Below are 21445 nucleotides of genomic sequence, written 5' to 3'. Positions count from 1 at the left end.
GCCCAGAGACCTATGAAAAGGTCTCCTGTTCCATTCTAATTTGAACTTTGTGTTGACAAAATAAAATTTAATTTTGCTTGGCAAGGTTTGACGTCTGGGCGGCTAGAGGTTAAAAAAAAGAGTCACCACATTTTTAGCATATGTATATTAAATTACTTATACATTTTATGTATGTGTTAGTAAAGCAACATCTTGTTTAAACATCATATATGTAATTAGCTTCCCCCTATGTCACCTTCAACTTCAAGGCTTGAAGATAAACACATTTGTTAAATATTCTTTTGAATTTGTCTAAACTCTGCATAGATGGGACAATAATACTCTCTTGATTAATAATGATATAATAATTATAAATAATGAATGAATGACATTTTTGAATTAATAGATAGCCATTTTCTTATTAAAATGTGCTTCATAAATGGTCTCCAATATAATAATTCAGTTGCCAAATAAATACTTGGTACCTGCCTTAAAATAATCAAAAGCTGTAACTGCATTAAAATACAACTCATATCGATATATTTTAAGGCTCCGTTTTTGTTGCCAAACTATTAATTTTAGTACCCATTTCTATTTTTTTAAACTACCTAAATTCAATTAATTAGTTGTCCGGTTAAATATGTGCCATTAATAATGATACTAAGCTGATCTTATGAAGCTGAAGCTCAGCTAAAGCATTCATTTGTAGTTTGTACTAACGAAGTAATTGTTTCTGAATAATTAATCCCCCACTCCAAAAAATATTTTTTTCTTGGTATGATTTATTAATTATAAATCCGCATTCGCAACTTCGGTATAGATACATACCCATGCGAAAATACAACTTTTTACTAAAAGGATAAAATGGAACATTGTTGTCTGTCTGTCTATCTGTCAAGACCCTTTTATCTCGGGAACGCGTGGATGTATCCAGTTGAAATTAATACTGAGGCTAATCAGGTCAATAATACTCAGGTCTACAGTCCCGTGGAGCTGTGAACAAATCAAGCTTATAAGTTAACGTAAAAAAAAATACGGCTTTTTATGTCGCAAAAGCGTATATTTCGACACTCTCAACTCAAGAGAATTAAAATTGATAGGGTACTTCCTGTTGACCTAGAACCGTAGAATATCGTCTTACACTACAAGTACAGGGATAAATCTGAAAACTATGAAGTTGTAAAAAAATATATTAAGAAATAAGTTAATTTTGTACGGAACGGGCGGGTCCGATTCGCTCTTGTCCGTTTTCTAGTACTAATGCTCAGTGAGTTAAGTCGCAAACGGACAGACAGGCCTTATTAACTTATAAAGGTCTGAGCACACCGGCTGCGTTTCCGTGGCGTGCACGAACACGTCACGCAAGCGGTGTGCCGTCTCTCATAAGAGTCTGTATACTACAACGCCCACTTGTACGTCTATGTACACGCATCCGTTGAACACAGGCAGGGTATACTTACTACTTGACTAGTTTATAATGAAATATAAGCTTATCTATTCCATATTTGTTCCAGGTCAAACCTAAACTATGCGTCGCTACTGGTACCGTTTGCTTCGGCTACGGAACCTCATAATCCTCGTCTTAATCTTGGTAGCGCTGTACACGTTGAGGTCATGGACCGAGACTACCGAGAGCGAGCCGCCGGTGGTCAATATTGCGTTGAGCACCACCAACTTTCCTATATTTGTGCCTGAAAGCACAAAGGTAAGTCGAATTTAAACTGTTGAGACACAATCTTTTTGAAAGAATTTTAACTGTTGAATTTATATTTTTTTCCTAGTAGTGAGGGATACTCTGGTCTCTGTATATAAAATGAAGTCAATTTTTGTATTTTTTTTTCAGAGAATAGATTGGCACAACTACATTCAAATAGAACAGGATAAAGAGCGCACAGGTAAGTTATTTCAAGGCTAGCCCTTTTCAGGGCATAAGGGTATGAAATAAATGAATTAGGAGTATAAAATAGTTATTTACGGTACAAGTGCGGGAAAGTGGAACTCGTGTCGATTTAAAACACTCCCTTCGGTCGTGTTTTAATTTATCGCCACTCGTTTCTAATTACCCAGTCGCATACGTGTATCGTACAACGTTTTACAGTACATATGGCCCTTTAAACTTTTGACATACGCACGAAAAGTGCTATTTTACGCACTAGTGCGGGAAAATAATACCATATGTACTGTAAAGAAATGTTTTCGGTGTTTGTGAACAGGTACTGGAGAGCAAGGCATGGCGGCATCTTTGCCGTCGTCATACGCGTCTCTAGAGGAGAGACTTTACGCCGTCAACGGGTTTAACGGAGCTCTTAGTGACAAGATTGCCCTTAACCGGTCGTTGAGGGACATCAGACATAAGCGGTGCAAGTACCGCTTCTATATAGGTAAGTTATATCACTTAAATATCTGGGAGACCGAGTTTTGCTCGGAAAACATATTATAATAACTCAAAAATTGTATGAACCTCCAGGTCTTTTTAGGGTTCCGTACCCAAAGGGTAAAACGGGACCCTATTACTAAGACCCCATATAACCATTCCAGTCGCAGAATCATCAAAGTGGTAACTAAATGTCAGATGTGTCGTAACAGAGTCCACACAATGTGTCTAGAATTGTTTCGAAACAAAGTGTCGTCGCCGTGTGTACACTTTTCCGTAACAAGGTGTCGACACATTTGTGTGCACTTTGCGTGCGGTTTGCGACTAAATCTGACAGCAAATTTGTGACAGCAAATGTCAATATAAAATACCTCTTGAAAACCAAGGTTTGTCAAACTACTATTAGTGTCTCGTGTGCTCGTAAGTAATTCTAGTAAGTCATCATGGGCGATGCAAATGATAATAATCGACCAAAACCATATAAACACCCAACACCCGTCAACCTTTTACAGAAAAGTTTTTAAAGAAATGCAATAAGCTACTTAGGTCAGCCAACGAATGCTCAAAAAAGTTGTAGAGGGAAATGCTCGGAACACAATTTTTGACTCTGTAACTTGGTTTGGACAAGTTAGGAGCTGAACATATCAAAAGTCCCCGGCCGTAGCCCTTGAGCGGGGGGAAGAGAGGGGGCTTTGAATGTCCCATTTTCCGGTTTTTCGATTATATCTCGGAAACTATGCATCTTAGCGACATGGCCACTTATACAAAATGAAAGTTAATTTAATTTGTTACAAGTTTATTCAGTCAATTTTTTCGATATGTTGAATAGTTTTTGAGATATCCGCTCTTGAAAGTTTATTTAGGGCTCTCAATTTTATCTTGATATATCTACATCAGTGAAGGTGCTAGGCCGTGTATGGTATCATTTTCGTATAAATCTGGGTTACTGAATCCATTTAAGGTATCACTCAAAAAAATCTTTTTAGGGTTCCGTACCTCAAAAGCAAAAAACGGAATCCTTATAGGATCACTCGTGCGTCTGTATGTCTGTCTGTCTGAATACACAAAATAGTTCTTTACCTATAGATGACAGGAAAACCTATTAGAAATGTGCAGTCAAGCGCGAGTCGGACTTAATGTACGGAACCCTTAATACGCGAGTCCGACTCGCACTTGGTCGGTTTTTTTAAACTCCTCTTGACGCTTAACCGCTGAACCGATTTCGTTGAAATTTGGTATAGAAATAGTTTGCATCCCGGAACAGGACATAGGATAGATCTTATAACCAAAATCATCTTTTGAAGGTGTGAAAAGTGGCGTGGAAATTTGTACGGGAAATCAATAACCGCTGAACCGATTTATATTAAATTTGGGATGGTCTACATCTTTGATTTAGTTAAAAATGATAAAAAAAACATGACTTCAAACCTAAACTTAAACAGTATTAACTTCAAGAAGTCAATTCTGAATTCCCCCCTACACCTCATTTCACACCTTTGAAGGATGATTTTTGAGATAACTTATTATGTCCTGTCTCGGGACTCAAAATATATGTGTACTAAATTTAAATTAAAACTGTTCAACAGTTTAAGCGTGAAGAGGAGTTTAAAAGAAAGTAAGTTTATATGTTTTTACTTTGGAATGGTGTCAATGTGATACCATAACTAAATTTGGTACTGCGAATTTATACGAAAACGATACCAAACATGGCCTCGTAGCTTTACTGTTGTAGAAGTCAAAATAAAATTGAGAGCCCTAAATTCTTATTACTTGACCAAACTTGTGTAGAAGGAAAAGGAAAAATAAAAGTCTTCGGCAGGAATATAAGACACAAATATAATTTTTTTTTTGCGTTACTATTTCAATTATCAAATATAAACATAACTTGATTATATTATTCTAGTGAGATCCTCACAGATAAACAAAAACATTTACTTAAAAAATTACAAGGTCGAAATGTCACGGAACTTGTGAGAGTAATACGTGAAAAATAAAAACTTTTATGACAAATAAATCTGGACACAATTTAAGAAGCATCCAATTGCGTCGAGGAATCATCTGTATTTTTGCTTGTTTCATTACCTCCTCGCTTCTTTTTTTGTCCTTTGTATTCTGTAGCAATTTGTTAGATCTGAAAATAAAGATAACTTGCGTCGTCACGGATGTCGATTTATAGGTTTTAGGGAGTGCAGAATTCGAAAACGATGATCATTTTATAATCCAAAATGGCCGCTACGTATTTTGTCATAAAAGTCGTCATGAATATCGTTTTATAGGTTTTAGGAAGTGCCGATTTCGAAAATGATGACCAGTTTGGAATCCAAGATGTGTGCCGTGCACTTTGTCATAAAAGTCGTCATGGATATCGTTTTATAGGTTTTAGGGAGTGCAGAATTCGAAAATGATGACCATTTTGGATTCCAAGATGTCTGCCGTGCACTTTGTCATATAAGCCGTCATAGATGTTGATTTATAGGTGTTAGGAAGAGCAGATTTCGAAAATGATGACCATGACCAACAAAACGACATCCATGTCGACTTTTAACATAGTGCATGGCCGCCATCTTCGATTCCCAAATAGTTATTATTTTCGAAATCTGCGCTCCCTAAAACCTATAAAACGACAGCCATGACGACTTTAATGACATACTGCATGGCCGCCATTTTGGATTCCAAAATGGTCATCATTTTCGAAATCAGGGCCCCTTAAAACCTATAAAACGACACCCATGACAACTTTTATGACATAGTGCGTGGCCGCCATTTTGGATTCCAAAATGGCCATCATTTTCGAAATCTGCGTCCCCTAAAACCTACAAAACGACATCCATGACGACTTTTATGACATAGTGCATGGCCGCCATCTTGGAATCCAAAATGGTCATCGTTTTCGAAATCTGCGCCCCCTAATACCTATAAAACGACACCCATGACGACTTTTATGACATAGTGCATGGCCACCATTTTGGAATCCAAAATGGTCATCATTTTCTAAATCTGCGCCCCCCAAAATCTATAAAACGACACCCATGACAACTTTTATGACAGTGCATGGCCACCATTTTGGAATCCAAAATGGTCATCATTTTCTAAATCTGCGCCCCCCAAAACCTATAAAACGACACCCATGACAACTTTTATTACATAGTGCATGGCCGCCATTTTGGATTTCAAAATGGTCATCATTTTCTAAATCGGGGCCCCCTAAAACCTATAAAACGACATCCATGACGACTTTTATGACATAGTGCATGGCCGCCATTTTGGATTCCAAAATGGTCATCATTTTCGAAATCGGCACTCCCTAAAACCTATAAATAGACACCCATCTCGACTTTTATGACAAAGTGTTTGGCTACCATCTGCATGCAAGACATTTCTATTATTTTTACGTACAAAAATGGCCCCCTGTCAACTTCCAACCGAGATTTAATCGTTAATTTATTCGATTAATGTTCAGATTAATTCAATTTCAATCTATGTTAGGTCGACTAAACTAATCGTGATTAAAATTTGAGGATTAACTTTTTTAATTCCATTAATTAGTCGAATAAACAGTTAATCTAGTTAGTTAGTCACATGGGACTAACAGTTAGTCCCATCTCTGACCACGTCATTTTTACACTTTGAGAATATCTGAAAACAAATGAACACAAGGAGCCATTTTGCAAATCCAGTAACTTTGTTATTACTTTTGACAGCGCGTGTCATGTGTCTACACAGAGTCGACACAAAGTCGAAACATTTGCGACTACTTTGTGACTGCAATATTTCTCAGCCTTAAACCATATTTATACATCATAATTAACAAGTTTCGTAGTATGTAAAGCGTTATTTCTGTTATTTAAGTATAGTATACGCATCGAAGTACTAAAAATGCATCAAATAATATATTTATGAACACAAGCACTGAGAAGTAAACAATTTCATTTCCGGCTAAACTAAAACAATGTGGTGGCGCGTTGATTATATTACACTTAGTTTATCAAATCACTCGAGCAGTTTAATTCCCCATAATAATTTAAGTCCTATTGTAATATAAATGCAAACAATATATAATTACGTCTTGTAATCCGTTTTAGAGATGGCGTATTAATGTCACTTATTTTTATTTAACTATTTTTCCATCTGACAGTTTCCATTTGACAGGAACAAAATGAACGAATGAACGAATGATTTTGGCATAAAGTAGTCGCAAACCCGAAACAATGTGTGCACACGGCGACCACACTTTATGTCACTTTGTGTCATGTGTCGACCCTTCCCCATTTCTGGTAACTGTGTCGACACGGCGACGACTCTGCGACTGGAATTGTGACCGAAACAGACGGTGTCGACACAAGATGTGTCTACACCGCGTCGTAACGGCGACTGGAAATGGTTGTATGGGACTCTGCTGTCCGTCCGTCCGTCTGTCACCAGGCTGTATCTCACGAACCGTGATAGCTAGACAGTTGAAATTTTCACAGATGATGTATTTCTGTTGCCGCTATAACAACAAATACTAAAAACAGAATATAATAAAGATTTAAGTGGGGCTCCCATACCACAGAATTACACACACACACTACCTAACTAGCTAACTAGGTACAGAAGACTCACTCCCTAACAAAACGCGTCTGTTACGATCAGCACAGATATGGCCGCTAGGTGGCGACAGCGCCACGCGCGGCTTATGGCAAACCCCAAAATTGGGGCCGAACGGATGTACTTTTAGATACTTGTAGCAAAGCGACGAAATCGCGGAGTGAGCCACGCCTGCCCATGGCGGGGTCAGTACTTGGATGGGTGACCGTTTCTTTTTCCTTTTTTTGCATTATGGTACGGAACCCTTCGTGCGCGAGACCGACTCGCACTTGCCCGGTTTTTAGTAGAAAGATTTATGTGCGTATTATGCACTTCTGACTCATGTATGACTGTATGTTCTGTTCTGAATAAAAAAATGCGCGTTTTCCCAGAGATAAGACCTAGCTAGATCGATTTATCGCCCCCGGAAACCCCCAAATAGCAAATTTTATCGAGTTAGAGGTCGTAAATTCGCACACACAATGTTTTTCATCACACTTGTGAGAAAAAAATGAAAAATAAATAAAAGTTCTGCCTAATTTCGTACTTACATTACAGCCCTATGTCGAAATTTCGGATTTACCGCCTACGTGCACCTTTAACGAGCAAGTGGTATGAAAAACTTCTCATGCTCAAAAAGTGCACCTTTATCTCGTGCGTAGACGACATAAAATGGCATTTTATGCTCTAGAGCATAAAAGTAAAATTTTCTTCTAAGACTAAGGTAATCGGTCTCAACAGCCAAACAGTTAAAACATATTGCACAATTTTACTGAGCAATAAAATTGTGTAGATGACAAAACTTGTTACTTATATTATTTTATTTTTGCTACAATTTATTAGAAATCCGTATTTTCTGTCATTAAATTTAGTAAATCACATAAAATAGGAGTCGATTATCGTTCAGAAATGCTCCGAAATGTTTGACTTGGCAGAAAACCAAGCGTTTGAAACCAGAGGCGTAACTAGGGGGGGGTTGGAGGGGGCACGTGCCCCGGGCGCCGTCCAAGGGGGGGCGCCAAAATGAGCAAAATACCTGTACCTCTCCGCCTTGCTAAAAGGCAGCAGGGAAACTTTTGTCAGTCATATTTACCACCACTGTGAAGTGTGAAATGCGGATGGTATTCTGGCCCACAGCGCAAAAGAGAAAGCCGATCTTTTACTCTTACTCTTTTTGCCTCGAACTCGACCTTGACAGACGACGGTAGCGCCCTACCGCCCGACATCCCGCAGTGCGAATAATCTATGCAAGAAACTTCCATCAAGGCGGGAGTTGCTATGCTTTCGTTTTATAAGGCGAGCGGGCCGAGTGCTTGCTTGTTGCGAGTTGTGTCCCGTGTTAGCGCGTCTTTTCCGTTAGAGGTCTCCTGTCGAAGTTACCATCTTATGGACTCTCCAAGAGACTACCTATGCAAATGGATCGCTAGCCCTTTGTCCGGCAGGCGCATATGAGCCGTAGTAGACGGAACCTGGCCGCGTAGCCAAGATGTCAATCGCTTACGCTCTGTAGCGATCGAAACGCAACTGTCACTGTCACACTAATAAGGAAGAGTGATAGAGAGACATAATGCTTTTCGTTGTCGAAGCGATAGCGATTGTAACCTTGGCTAGGCCGGCTGCTTCAATAGCTGCTGCATATCTGTGACATGTTGTCTATCGACGACATTCATCGATATGCGGACGACAGTACTATACAAGGATGGCAAAAAAATAACTAAATTTCCGTTGCCAGGGAGGTTTTGGGTTTTGGGACTGAGCAACTTTTAACGGGACTAACCCCGAAATCGCGAAAAAAAAGTTTACCTTCCCATAGAAAATGGACCAGCCAAAATGTAGAAAACAGCCAAATTTTTTTTCGCGACTTAGGGGTTGGACTAATAGTAAAAGTTGCTCAGTATAATCCAAAAACCTGCCTGGCAACGAAAATGCAGTTATTTTTTAGCCACCCTGTATACCTACAGGCTGGTCCAAACCTTGACGCCCATAATTTGTTTTTAGAATCCTCGTCGTGGGTTATCAGAATATACCCCATCTACCGCTAAGAAAACCTCATTTTTCAAGGCACAACCCTTCCCATGTCAGGGAGTATTGGGACTTGGGAGCCTCGATCGGTGTTGACATCTCCATCAGTGACGTCCAATAATTTCGTAGCCACCTTGCTGGGTAGGCTGCGCTCGTATCAAAAAAAACTCGGTGTGCTCAATAAAGGGAGGCCACCGCCATACTTTACTCTGGGGTAGACTGATCCCATATATTGAGTACTGCTGTCACCTTTGGACAGGAGCACCTGGATGCCACCTTGGGTCCTTCAAATCAGTCCAAAGCCGCGCTGTACCTATGTATAGAGATCTCCAAAAAAGAAGTTTATAAGTTTTAAAACGGTCGGCAACGCGTATGTGTAGTGTAGTGTAGTGGAGTGTAGACGTCCATAGGATGCGGTGACCGCTTACCATCAGGTGGGTCGTAAGCTTGTTGGCCACCGAGGTACTAAAAAAACATAGGTACCTACACTGTATTTGTCTACATTAAAAGTAAACTTATTAAAGCAAAAAATAACCCTTTCGTTTCGTTAAGCAGGCCACTGACGAGCCTTCCAAATGGATGCCGTTACAATGGATTCATCCAAATGGACGGCATCCTAATATTAAACATTGTACGTTTTGGACATTCACGGACCGATTTTGGATTGCAGCCACGCTATTTGGACTGTTGGAAGGCTTGTCAGTGGCCACCTTACGTTCATTTCGTTTGGGGGGGGGGGGGGCGCAAATTTGGTGTCTGCCCCGGGCGCCATATCCTCTAGCTACGCCTCTGTTTGAAACTCTGATCACCTGTTGAAAATTAAAAAAAATAAATAAAAAACTTAGTTGGCGGGAATTGGTTATGTATTATGTTCTTTCGCTTTACGACAATTTCGTGGTGTAAATTGCCGTGAAAAATATAATTATTTTCCTCGCAATCGAAGTGAAAAGCAGAGTGTACAACAAGGGCATAAATGTCCATTTTTACCCTCGTCTCCTAGTTTGGTCTGAGCGAAGCGAAGAAAAAATTGCCTCGGGTAAAAATGGGTCACTTTATGCCCTTGTTGTACAATCTACTATTTTCGTTCCTTTCATTCCTTTAGCGTTATACAAACTAAAATGTATGAAAAATGTTAATGAAATATAATAATAATGTTCAGTCACTGGTTTCCCTTCCAGAATCCCTACCTACTGTGAGCGTGGTGGTGCCGTTTCACAACGAGCACTGGAGCACCCTACTCCGGACGGCGCAGAGCGTCGTGAACCGCTCGCCGCCGCATTTACTAAGAGAAGTGTTGTTGGTGGACGATGCTAGTACCAAGGGTAGGTTATATATGGTCTGGTCCTCACAAAAAATCGTCCAATACTCGCGCTCTAGGGGTTCCGTAAGTAGTTCTTTAGGGTTCCGTAGGGTAAAAACGGGACCCTATTACTAAGACTCCTCTGTCCGTCCGTCTGTCTGTCACCAGGCTGTATCTCATGAACCGTAATAGCTAGACAATTGAAATTTTCACAGATGATGTGTTTAAGTTGCCGCTATAACAAAAACAAATACTAAAAAGAGAATATAATAAATATTTAAGTGGGACTCCCGTACAACATACGTGATTTTTTTTGCCGTTTCTTGCGTAATGGCACGGAACCCTTCGTGCGCGAGTCCGACTCGCACTTGGCCGGTTTTTTCAAGCATGGCCCCGGTATCTATACATCAATTCTAATAACAGTCCCGTATTTCAGATTTTCTAAAAGACAAGCTAGACGCGTATCTAGCCGCGAATATCCCTAAAGCGCGGGTCATACGGCTGGAGAAGCGCAGCGGGCTCATCACGGCGCGGCTCGCGGGCGCGCGGCAGGCCACGGCAGACGTGCTAGTGTTCTTGGATTCTCACACGGAGGCTACTATCAACTGGCTGCCACCGTTGCTAGGTGAGAACATCCTTAAGATAAGATAAGATAGTTCTTTATTGTACAACTGTTAGAGGTGTTATGTACACAATGGACACAAAACTAAAAATCACATAACTATTATACATATACAGAGATATATTTATACAGAGTAGACAGTATCATGAAGAATATAATTTAAAAAAAATCTAGATAATGGAATTCATTCTTTACCTGTCATTTTTTTAAACTACGCATAAACTCAAAAAAAAATATTTAACAAAAATCATATTTGATTTTTTTAAATGCTTCCAGAGCCGATAGCACGAGACTACCGCACGGCAGTCTGCCCGTACATCGACGTGATAGACTTCGCCACGTTCGAGTACCGCGCGCAGGACGAGGGCGCGCGCGGCGCCTTCGACTGGGAGCTGTTCTACAAGCGCCTGCCGCCGCTGCCGCGAGACCAGGAACGCATGCCCGAGCCCTTCCCGTGAGTGCCTACAGCATGTCTGACTGGGAGCTGTTCTACAAGCGCCTGCCGCCGCTGCCGCGAGACCAGGAACGCATGCCCGAGCCCTTCCCGTGAGTGCCTACAGCATGTCTGACTGGGAGCTGTTCTACAAGCGCCTGCCGCCGCTGCCGCGAGACCAGGAACGCATGCCCGAGCCCTTCCCGTGAGTGCCTACAGCATGTCTGACTGGGAGCTGTTCTACAAGCGCCTGCCGCCGCTGCCGCGAGACCAGGAACGCATGCCCGAGCCCTTCCCGTGAGTGCCTACAGCATGTCTGACTGGGAGCTGTTCTACAAGCGCCTGCCGCCGCTGCCGCGAGACCAGGAACGCATGCCCGAGCCCTTCCCGTGAGTGCCTACAGCATGTCTGACTGGGAGCTGTTCTACAAGCGCCTGCCGCCGCTGCCGCGAGACCAGGAACGCATGCCCGAGCCCTTCCCGTGAGTGCCTACAACATGTCTGACTGGGAGCTGTTCTACAAGCGCCTGCCGCCGCTGCCGCGAGACCAGGAACGCATGCCCGAGCCCTTCCCGTGAGTGCCTACAACATGTCTGACTGGGAGCTGTTCTACAAGCGCCTGCCGCCGCTGCCGCGAGACCAGGAACGCATGCCCGAGCCCTTCCCGTGAGTGCCTACAACATGTCTGACTGGGAGCTGTTCTACAAGCGCCTGCCGCCGCTGCCGCGAGACCAGGAACGCATGCCCGAGCCCTTCCCGTGAGTGCCTACAACATGTCTGACTGGGAGCTGTTCTACAAGCGCCTGCCGCCGCTGCCGCGAGACCAGGAACGCATGCCCGAGCCCTTCCCGTGAGTGCCTACAACATGTCTGACTGGGAGCTGTTCTACAAGCGCCTGCCGCCGCTGCCGCGAGACCAGGAACGCATGCCCGAGCCCTTCCCGTGAGTGCCTACAACATGTCTGACTGGGAGCTGTTCTACAAGCGCCTGCCGCCGCTGCCGCGAGACCAGGAACGCATGCCCGAGCCCTTCCCGTGAGTGCCTACAACATGTCTGACTGGGAGCTGTTCTACAAGCGCCTGCCGCCGCTGCCGCGAGACCAGGAACGCATGCCCGAGCCCTTCCCGTGAGTGCCTACAACATGTCTGACTGGGAGCTGTTCTACAAGCGCCTGCCGCCGCTGCCGCGAGACCAGGAACGCATGCCCGAGCCCTTCCCGTGAGTGCCTACAACATGTCTGACTGGGAGCTGTTCTACAAGCGCCTGCCGCCGCTGCCGCGAGACCAGGAACGCATGCCCGAGCCCTTCCCGTGAGTGCCTACAACATGTCTGACTGGGAGCTGTTCTACAAGCGCCTGCCGCCGCTGCCGCGAGACCAGGAACGCATGCCCGAGCCCTTCCCGTGAGTGCCTACAACATGTCTGACTGGGAGCTGTTCTACAAGCGCCTGCCGCCGCTGCCGCGAGACCAGGAACGCATGCCCGAGCCCTTCCCGTGAGTGCCTACAACATGTCTGACTGGGAGCAGTTCTACAAGCGCCTGCCGCCGCTGCCGCGAGACCAGGCACGCATGCCCGAGCCCTTCCCGTGAGTGCCTAGGCACGCATGCAATCTACTGTTTGAAATTGTCTTCGGTTACCGCGATGTAGTAGTATGTAATATACGCGATATAATCCGTTTCAATAGTTTTATTTCATGAATCTACCGTTTGTGTGGTGCAGGTCGCCGGTGATGGCGGGCGGGCTGTTCGCGATCTCCCGCGCGTGGTTCTGGCAGCTGGGCGGCTACGACCCCGGCCTCGACATCTGGGGCGGCGAGCAGTACGAGCTCAGCTTCAAGGTCACTCACACACACTTTTTATTTATTTATTTATTTTATTTATTAGGAAAACTTACAGCTTGAGTAACAAGTAAGGTAATAACATAGAAACAGTAAACAAGTTTCCACAGGTAGAGAGTTTCCACTTATATTTGACATTTGACTTCACTTCTAATTATACTCCATTCCGGATAGGATCATACGGAAGGTTCTTTACATACATATGGGGCTACTTTACCACACTAGTGCGATAGTTAGCACATTACGCTACTCTGTCGAAAATTCAAAGGGCCGTTTGTACTATAAAACGCTATACGATACATATGGCTTGTGCCTTGTGGGCCTTGTTGCCTGAATTAAATATCTAAATAAAAATAAATATGCGAACAAGCGGAATAAGTAATTCGCAACTCGTGTCGCGTGTCGTGTCGTGTTTTAATTTATCGCCACTGTTAAGTCGAAATTTGATTACCTATACGCACTTATACATGCATACTGCATACCTATATGTACAGTCACCACACGGGAATGTTGAGCCACTTACCACTGTTCGCAACTTGGTCGAATAATCCAAGTCGGGGTCCGAACTCTTACCAGTCTCGTATCACGACTTCGGCCGAACTCTGCTGACCAATGGGGCGGTCGTTGCTACAGTTACGTAAAACCAAATACGGTTAGCCAATGACCGCCCGTGTTTTCTTCGGAAGGTGGCGTTACTATGGTTACGTAATAACAAAAATATTTAACCAATGATTGATAGCGATTTTTCCGGAAGCTGACGTTACTATGGTTACATTACAACATCCGCTTTAGTCCTAGAAACGTCTATTTGACTGCTAAGCTGCTATGTAGAAATTTTCGTTCACTTTCCTTTTAACGGCAGCCATTTCCATATAATTCATAAACTGAAACTCATGTAGATAACAGCTGTCAAAAGGAAAGTGAATGAAAAATATAATTATAAATAAGCAGAAGTTCATTATTTTACGAATATTTTATTGTGTTCTTTTTATTGGAATTTAAAACATTTCTTTGTAATGTTGTCTAATACCCTCATTACTGTCTCGTAAAGATCTATGTCAAAATATTTATTATTATTTAAAAAATATTTACGTTTAACTCTACTATTTAAAATGTAAAAAACATAACAAATAGACCAAAATCTGTTTATTCGTATTAAAGCAAAGAGATATCTAAAAACTAATAACTTGTATATGACCCATCGTTATCAATGACAGCTTGGAGACGCGAAGGCATGGACTCCACAAATCGAGTGCAATAATCAGTTCCTCGCAAGTCTTCCCAAACTTCTTGGCAATGATTTTCCACAGCTTGTCTTGATCGTTCATTTCGATTTTCCCATCTTTGGACCATTAAACCCCATAGATTCTCTATGGGGTTTAGATCCGCAGACTTAGCAGGCCACGGTATGACCGTTATTTCCTGTCGACGTTGATGGAGCCAGTCTTTTACAATCCTGGCCCTGTGTATCGTGCAGTTGTCGTGCACAAAATGAAAATGTGGCAATTCTTCCCGTGGATAAAATGCCCTTACGGTGGGAAGCATGCTTTCCTGTAACACGCTGAGATAACATTGAGCGTTGGTCCTGGGAGGTAAAGGAACCAGCTCACCTACACCGTCCGAACTCATCCACCCCCACAAATTTGCACTGATGCGACCCGACTCCCTGTTTGGTATAACATGGTCTTCCGCATATCGCGTATTGTCATAACGCCAGAGATGTAAACGACCGTGGTCACTTGAATTAAACGACTTCTCATCGGAAAATATTGTCGAACCCCAATCAAAATTTCGGTACTGTTGAGCAAAATTGACTCGAGCGATTTTGTGATCTTCCGTCAAAGCAATTTTGTATGCGGGACGTCTATGGTGAAGATCCATAGAATGCAAATGCTTTCGGATGGTATTGGGGTGGCAATTGAAGCGGTCTGCGAAATAGTTGGTAGATATAAACCCATTTTCCATGTAGCTCTCTCGCATTTCATTGCGTTGTTCCATTGATAGTATCGAGACACCATGATTGCCTTGACGGTGATCATTTATATCTCCTTCTGCGGCATACCTATTTACCCACAAACTGACAGTATTTCGCTAGAAAGGAATGAATAGGTTAGATATTTTCTTAATAAAATCAATGTGTTTGGAAATTATTATTTTGTAGAACCTTATACCTGCACATTTAACGCGTTTGCTATTGCACGCATGCTTAACCCTTGCTGGTGCAAAAATATAATTTCATGTCTAGTTTCGTCGTTTATTGCCGGTGGCATATTTGATTTTTTTACTAGATTTAGATAGCTACTTTTCCGCAATTAATGTTACAGCGAAAAAAAAATTGACAATACTCATTGTCAGATATTTTTTCAAAGTTAGAATTTGAGTCAGAAACTATCAAGTCTCTATTAAACATTTCTATAGCTACTGACAGATTATAGGATTATATGTAGACTATCAAAGGTTATCTACCATATTTCCACAAAGGTTACATAAGTATTCAATTAACGTCAACTAGGAGCTGTGACACATTTAATGATAGAGTCTGGCTACTGAAATTTTACCTAAATTATTGGCGGGAAATTCAAAAAATCTTGGGCTGGTCACACTTTGTGTAGTAGGAATTATAGTTTTGATACTAGACAATATCTTTGATATTCTGTGCACAAATAAGGTACCTAAGGAAATAAGCTAAATAAACGTTTAAGTGCACTCAAAGTCAGCTCACATAATTTCTACCACTATTTAAAGTACAGTCAACGACAAACACACATGTTTACGTTCCAATATTTAGATTTTATAGATATTTTTCAGAACTTTTAATTTATCCGTTTCTTTATACACTTGTCCTATTTATGAGATTCAGGCATTAATAAATTCACGTACTTAATCAAAGTAATCGGCAAATGTTAGAACTAGTACTTAAAGTATCAAAATATTTATAGAGCACCAACCTCGTATTTTGTTTACATTTGGTTAGAAGTTGTAAACATTGCACTTTTTCATTATACAACGCTACACGTCGACTTCGCACATTGTCGTAATTATTTACGAGCTTAAATAATAGTTTGTGAACCTCACTCAGCATAGAAATTATTAATATTATTTAAAATAAACCCCATAAAAACCGCAAACAATTTGAATGAATGACATAAATCGACAACTGACTTTTAGCTTTTTTTCAAATCATAGACAATTGGTGATACAACAACGAAATATCTGTCAACAATTTTTGGCTAGCCAGACTCTAGTAAAGACAGCAATAGCATTTGTCTCTCTCAATGAAAAAATAATTTGAAATTGCCTGATAACATGGATATTTATATAAATATCTCGACTTGAAAAAAGATCTCGCCTATTAATGTCAGTTAAATCATGGCATCCAATTTGAAAAAAATACTAGTAGATTACTAAACGGTTTTAGACGAATTCATGAAGAACTCTCGTTATCCAGTTTCCGCTAGGAACAACGACATCTAGCGTCTGATTCAAACGAGTAACTTCAAAATTTAATGGCCGTTGGCTAATCCTTTTCGTAGACGAAGGAATTTTTATTACGTCAACTAGTTTTGACATAGTGAAATTTTGACGCAACAAAGCAACCAAGATATCATCGGGTAACATCGGTCATATCGCGATCGTGCCTACTAACGAAAAATACCGAACCCATTATATTACACGACTAAATTGCGTCCATTGCCAAGTGGCTCAACATTCCCATGTGGTGACTGTACCTATGATGAGTTGACCCGCCGCAGTTCAGTTGCAATAAATAGTCATAAGAGTATGGACTCGTTTTAATTTCTTCTAATATCTTCACTCCAAAATGAACCTTAACGCCTAAACAGCCACTCGTTTCGAATTTCCTATTTTCCGCTCTCGTATCGTAATGTACTATTCCTATGTATAGACAAGCGTAACGAATGGCCACATGTCCAGATCTGGCAGTGCGGCGGGCGCATGCTGGACGCGCCGTGCTCGCGCGTGGGCCACGTGTACCGCAAGTTCGCGCCCTTCCCCAACCCCCACCACGGGGACTTCGTCGGCAAGGTACCGACACTACCTCTACGCTTGGTTCCGTACCCAAAGGGTGAAAACGGGACCCTATTACCACAGAATAACTAAGCGCCACTTGCACCATCCCACTAACCCGAGGTTAAGCGGTTAAACCGTTAACCCAGTGTCAAATTGTACTGGTAACCATGGTAACTCCAGGTTTTAACGGCTAACCCAGGGTTAGTGGAATGGTGCAAGTGGCCCTAATAGTACTAGGTACAGAAGACTCACTCTCTAACAAAACACGTCTGTTACGATCAGGACAGATATGGCCGCTAGGTGGCGACAGCGCCACGCGCCACCACCTGTTGCAAAGCGACGAAATCGCGGAATGAGCCACGCCTGCTATACGCCTGCTGTCCGTCTGTCTGTCATCAGGCTGTATCTCATGAACCGTGATAGCTAGGAAGTTGAAATTTTCACAGATGTATTTCTGTTGCCGGTGTAACAAATACTAAAAACATAATATAATAAATATTTAAGTCGGGCTCCCATCCAACATGGCTGGCCATTTATTGAAACCTTATACTAAAATGAATTCTGTTTATAGATGAATGGTTTTCATATTTAGTTTCGGGTGGCCAGTTATTAGCCGGTGGCTAGTAATTGGAGCATTCCATAAAATTGTCTACCATTTGTCCCGTACAAACGCGATTTTCTGAAGATTTGCAAGTACAAGAGTTTCCTTTTCTATGACAAATGGTCTAAATTATGCACAGAAAAATAATTGGCTACTTAAATGCCAAAAAAAGTCGCAAAACAGGAAATAAAATGCATTTGTACGGGACAGCCCGTGGAATGCTCCAATTGACGATTTAGCCCATTTGTTCCAGAATTACCGGCGAGTAGCGGAAGTGTGGATGGACGAGTACGCGGAGTACCTGTACCAGCGGCGGCCGCACTACCGCCTCATCGACCCCGGCGACCTCTCCGAGCAGAAGGCCATCCGGCTGAAGCTCAACTGCAAGTCGTTCCGCTGGTTCATGACGCAGGTGGGTCACAATCATGTTCATCACACTCGCTCTAGACGGGAGTGTGGATGGACGAGTACGCGGAGTACCTGTACCAGCGGCGGCCGCACTACCGCCTCATCGACCCCGGCGACCTCTCCGAGCAGAAGGCCATCCGGGTGAAGCTCAACTGCAAGTCGTTCCGCTGGTTCATGACGCAGGTGGGTCACAATCATGTTCATCACACTCGCTCTAGACGGGAGTGTGGATGGACGAGTACGCGGAGTACCTGTACCAGCGGCGGCCGCACTACCGCCTCATCGACCCCGGCGACCTCTCCGAGCAGAAGGCCATCCGCCTGAAGCTCAACTGCAAGTCGTTCCGCTGGTTCATGACGCAGGTGGGTCACAATCATGTTCATCACACTCGCTCTAGACGGGAGTGTGGATGGACGAGTACGCGGAGTACCTGTACCAGCGGCGGCCGCACTACCGCCTCATCGACCCCGGCGACCTCTCCGAGCAGAAGGCCATCCGGCTGAAGCTCAACTGCAAGTCGTTCCGCTGGTTCATGACGCAGGTGGGTCACAATCATGTTCATCACACTCGCTCTAGACGGGAGTGTGGATGGACGAGTACGCGGAGTACCTGTACCAGCGGCGGCCGCACTACCGCCTCATCGACCCCGGCGACCTCTCCGAGCAGAAGGCCATCCGGGTGAAGCTCAACTGCAAGTCGTTCCGCTGGTTCATGACGCAGGTGGGTCACAATCATGTTCATCACACTCGCTCTAGACGGGAGTGTGGATGTACGAGTACGCGGAGTACCTGTACCAGCGGCGGCCGCACTACCGCCTCATCGACCCCGGCGACCTCTCCGAGCAGAAGGCCATCCGGGTGAAGCTCAACTGCAAGTCGTTCCGCTGGTTCATGACGCAGGTGGGTCACAATCATATTCATCACACTTGCTCGAAAAATACTTTATTTCATGCAGGTGTACTGAAGGGCAAAGGCCTATATAGTTCCCGCGGGGGTTATGGATTGTGAAAATTATTGCTCTGTAATTTACTATTCATAAGTGCTTGTTGCTAGGCCTACATGAATAAAGTATATTTGACTTTGTCTTTGACTTATGGCACTAATTCATACGAACCATGTAGGTTATAAGTAAAATACTTTGTTTAAAGTCAAGGTATAAAGGAGTTTTACTTTTAAAATACCGACGTTTATTATTTAATGTTCTTATTTATGCTCAATAATGCTATGTGGTCAACCCGAGTTGTGATGATGTGAGGTGATCTGTGGCGACTGTGGCCGAAACTCAATAGGCCAAGAGCTGTCGCTGTACTAATAAATTCTTGTTCTAAGTTCTTGGGTGTTTAATTGTTTATAGAATTGGCTCACTCGCTGTTTTATTTTTCAGGTGGCTTTTGATCTCACTGCCAAGTACCCGCCTGTGGAGCCAAAAGCGTTCGCGGAAGGAAGGGTAAGCTAAAAAAAATGTATACATTAAAAAAGCCTCTTTATTCCGTAACCAGTAACCACGTATACAAACTATTTTTAAACAATTTAGTTTAAAAATAGTTATTTAGTTTAGTTTAGTGTTTGTTGATAGGTAATATAAAAATAGTATTTACTATTTTATATTACCTATGCCTAGGCCTCCTCCAACCTCTTCCACCACTATCGGTCTTGGGCATCTGTGTGTCAGTTGCCAGATGGACAGACAGGCAGACAGATGGACAGCGAAGTCTTAGTAATGGGGTCCCGTTTTTACCCTTTAGGTACGGAACCCTGAAAATGGTTATAGTTACAACAAAACTTTTAATGTACAAAATATTCTCCAAATCGAAATATCGGGAGCTCGGAAACAATACAAAAGGTAATCACAGTTCATATCCCGGTCGATATAAGTCTAGTGAAAATATTCTCCATTAAATTTTCTAATATAATTTATTATTTTAGTATATTAAATTATGTTGCTTAATTAAGGGCTATTAAAGTATGTTGCTTATAGTTTTCGAATGCAAGCTATATACATGACAAGTTGTATGCTTTCTTCCCGTTGAGACAGTACAACTTGAACTTACAAGTCAGACTATAGGGATTATATTTCTCATCTAATTTTGAACTTTATTTTAAAGTGATAGGGTTCAATTTTGCTAAATTCCTGACAGCCTTATGCCTTATAAAATAATCGCCACTTAAAGACTGAACGGGTCCCACCTTAATAAAATTTTGTCACCTACCCTGTATTGTGTCCAGATCCGTCCGATGGCCGCGCCAGACTTGTGCGCGGACGCCTACCACGGCAGCAACAAGGGGACGGTTCTACTGAAGCCGTGCCAGAAAGAGCTCACCGAGCAAGTCTGGGAGTTCAGCTGGCACAAGGACATCAAGTGAGTCAGACAATGATATAGGTCACCTAGCCTAGTGTTCAGATCCGTCCGATGGCCGCGCCAGACTTGTGCGCGGACGTCTACCACGGCAACAACAAGGAGACGGTCCTACTGAAACCGTGCCAGAAAGGGCTCACCGAGCAAGTCTGGGGGTTCAGCTGGCACAAGGACATCAAGTAAGTAAAACAATAAGAAAATAACCTTTTACTTACGTAGGTTAGAACTAGTTAATGACAGTAGAGCAAATCTGACGTGTCCGGTTTTATAGAAAAAAAAACATTTCTAAAATGACTATATAAAATAAAGATTCTTTTATTGAACAAAAATGCATACAATTAGAGAGACAAACTTAATACTTAAGTACCTTATAAAATAAAATAACTATAAAACTAAACCTAACAAAAAACATCCCTAAAACTTACCTTCAAAGCCTACTATAAAATAGTCTTTTATAATACATACATTAAGTGCGGTTGGCATCCCGCACAAATCATCCCGTAGGTACATGCGATAAATTTTAGCGAACGTTATTACGATGACGGTTTGGTTGAGGCTCTAGTCTAAATGTACCTGCAGGCGTGTCTCACTCCGCGATTTCGTCGCTTTGCTACAGGTAGCTAAAAGTACATCCGTTCGACCCCAATTTTGGGGTTTGCCATAAGCCGCGCGTGGCGCTGTCGCCACCTATACCGTAAAACGTAATTCAAGACCAAAAAAAGTGAGACAATGTTGCCATTGCAATAATTTGTTTGTAAAATTGTAAATTCCTTTTGATAAATAATCACGCTAAGATAATTTATTCATTAGTAATTTTACTCCTACTATTTAAAAAAGTACTTTTACTTATTTATTTGTACATAAATACAAGACGCGCTAGTAAAAAAGTGGCAACATTTCTTACTTTTTTTGGTTTTG

General features: G+C 42.4%; 1 protein-coding gene across 1 annotated transcript in view; it reads left to right on the top strand.

Moving 5' to 3' along the window:
* Positions 1–21445, top strand: part of LOC134666849 (N-acetylgalactosaminyltransferase 6-like) — a 31720-nt gene that overhangs the window by 2792 nt on the left and 7483 nt on the right. Inside the window, exons 2-12 of the mRNA XM_063524166.1 lie at positions 1494–1684; positions 1823–1874; positions 2193–2360; positions 10120–10263; positions 10678–10866; positions 11140–11317; positions 13016–13133; positions 17067–17177; positions 18017–18175; positions 19555–19617; positions 20397–20530. Of these exons, the coding sequence (XP_063380236.1) occupies positions 1508–1684; positions 1823–1874; positions 2193–2360; positions 10120–10263; positions 10678–10866; positions 11140–11317; positions 13016–13133; positions 17067–17177; positions 18017–18175; positions 19555–19617; positions 20397–20530 (1493 nt within the window). The 5' untranslated portion in view covers positions 1494–1507. The remainder of the gene's footprint in view (positions 1–1493; positions 1685–1822; positions 1875–2192; positions 2361–10119; positions 10264–10677; positions 10867–11139; positions 11318–13015; positions 13134–17066; positions 17178–18016; positions 18176–19554; positions 19618–20396; positions 20531–21445) is intronic.

The sequence above is a fragment of the Cydia fagiglandana genome, chromosome 8, assembly GCF_963556715.1.
Source record: "Cydia fagiglandana chromosome 8, ilCydFagi1.1, whole genome shotgun sequence".
NCBI classification, from domain to species: Eukaryota; Metazoa; Arthropoda; class Insecta; order Lepidoptera; family Tortricidae; genus Cydia; species Cydia fagiglandana.
Note: the sequence above shows the minus strand (reverse complement) of the source record. Positions and strands in the feature narration are given on the sequence as shown.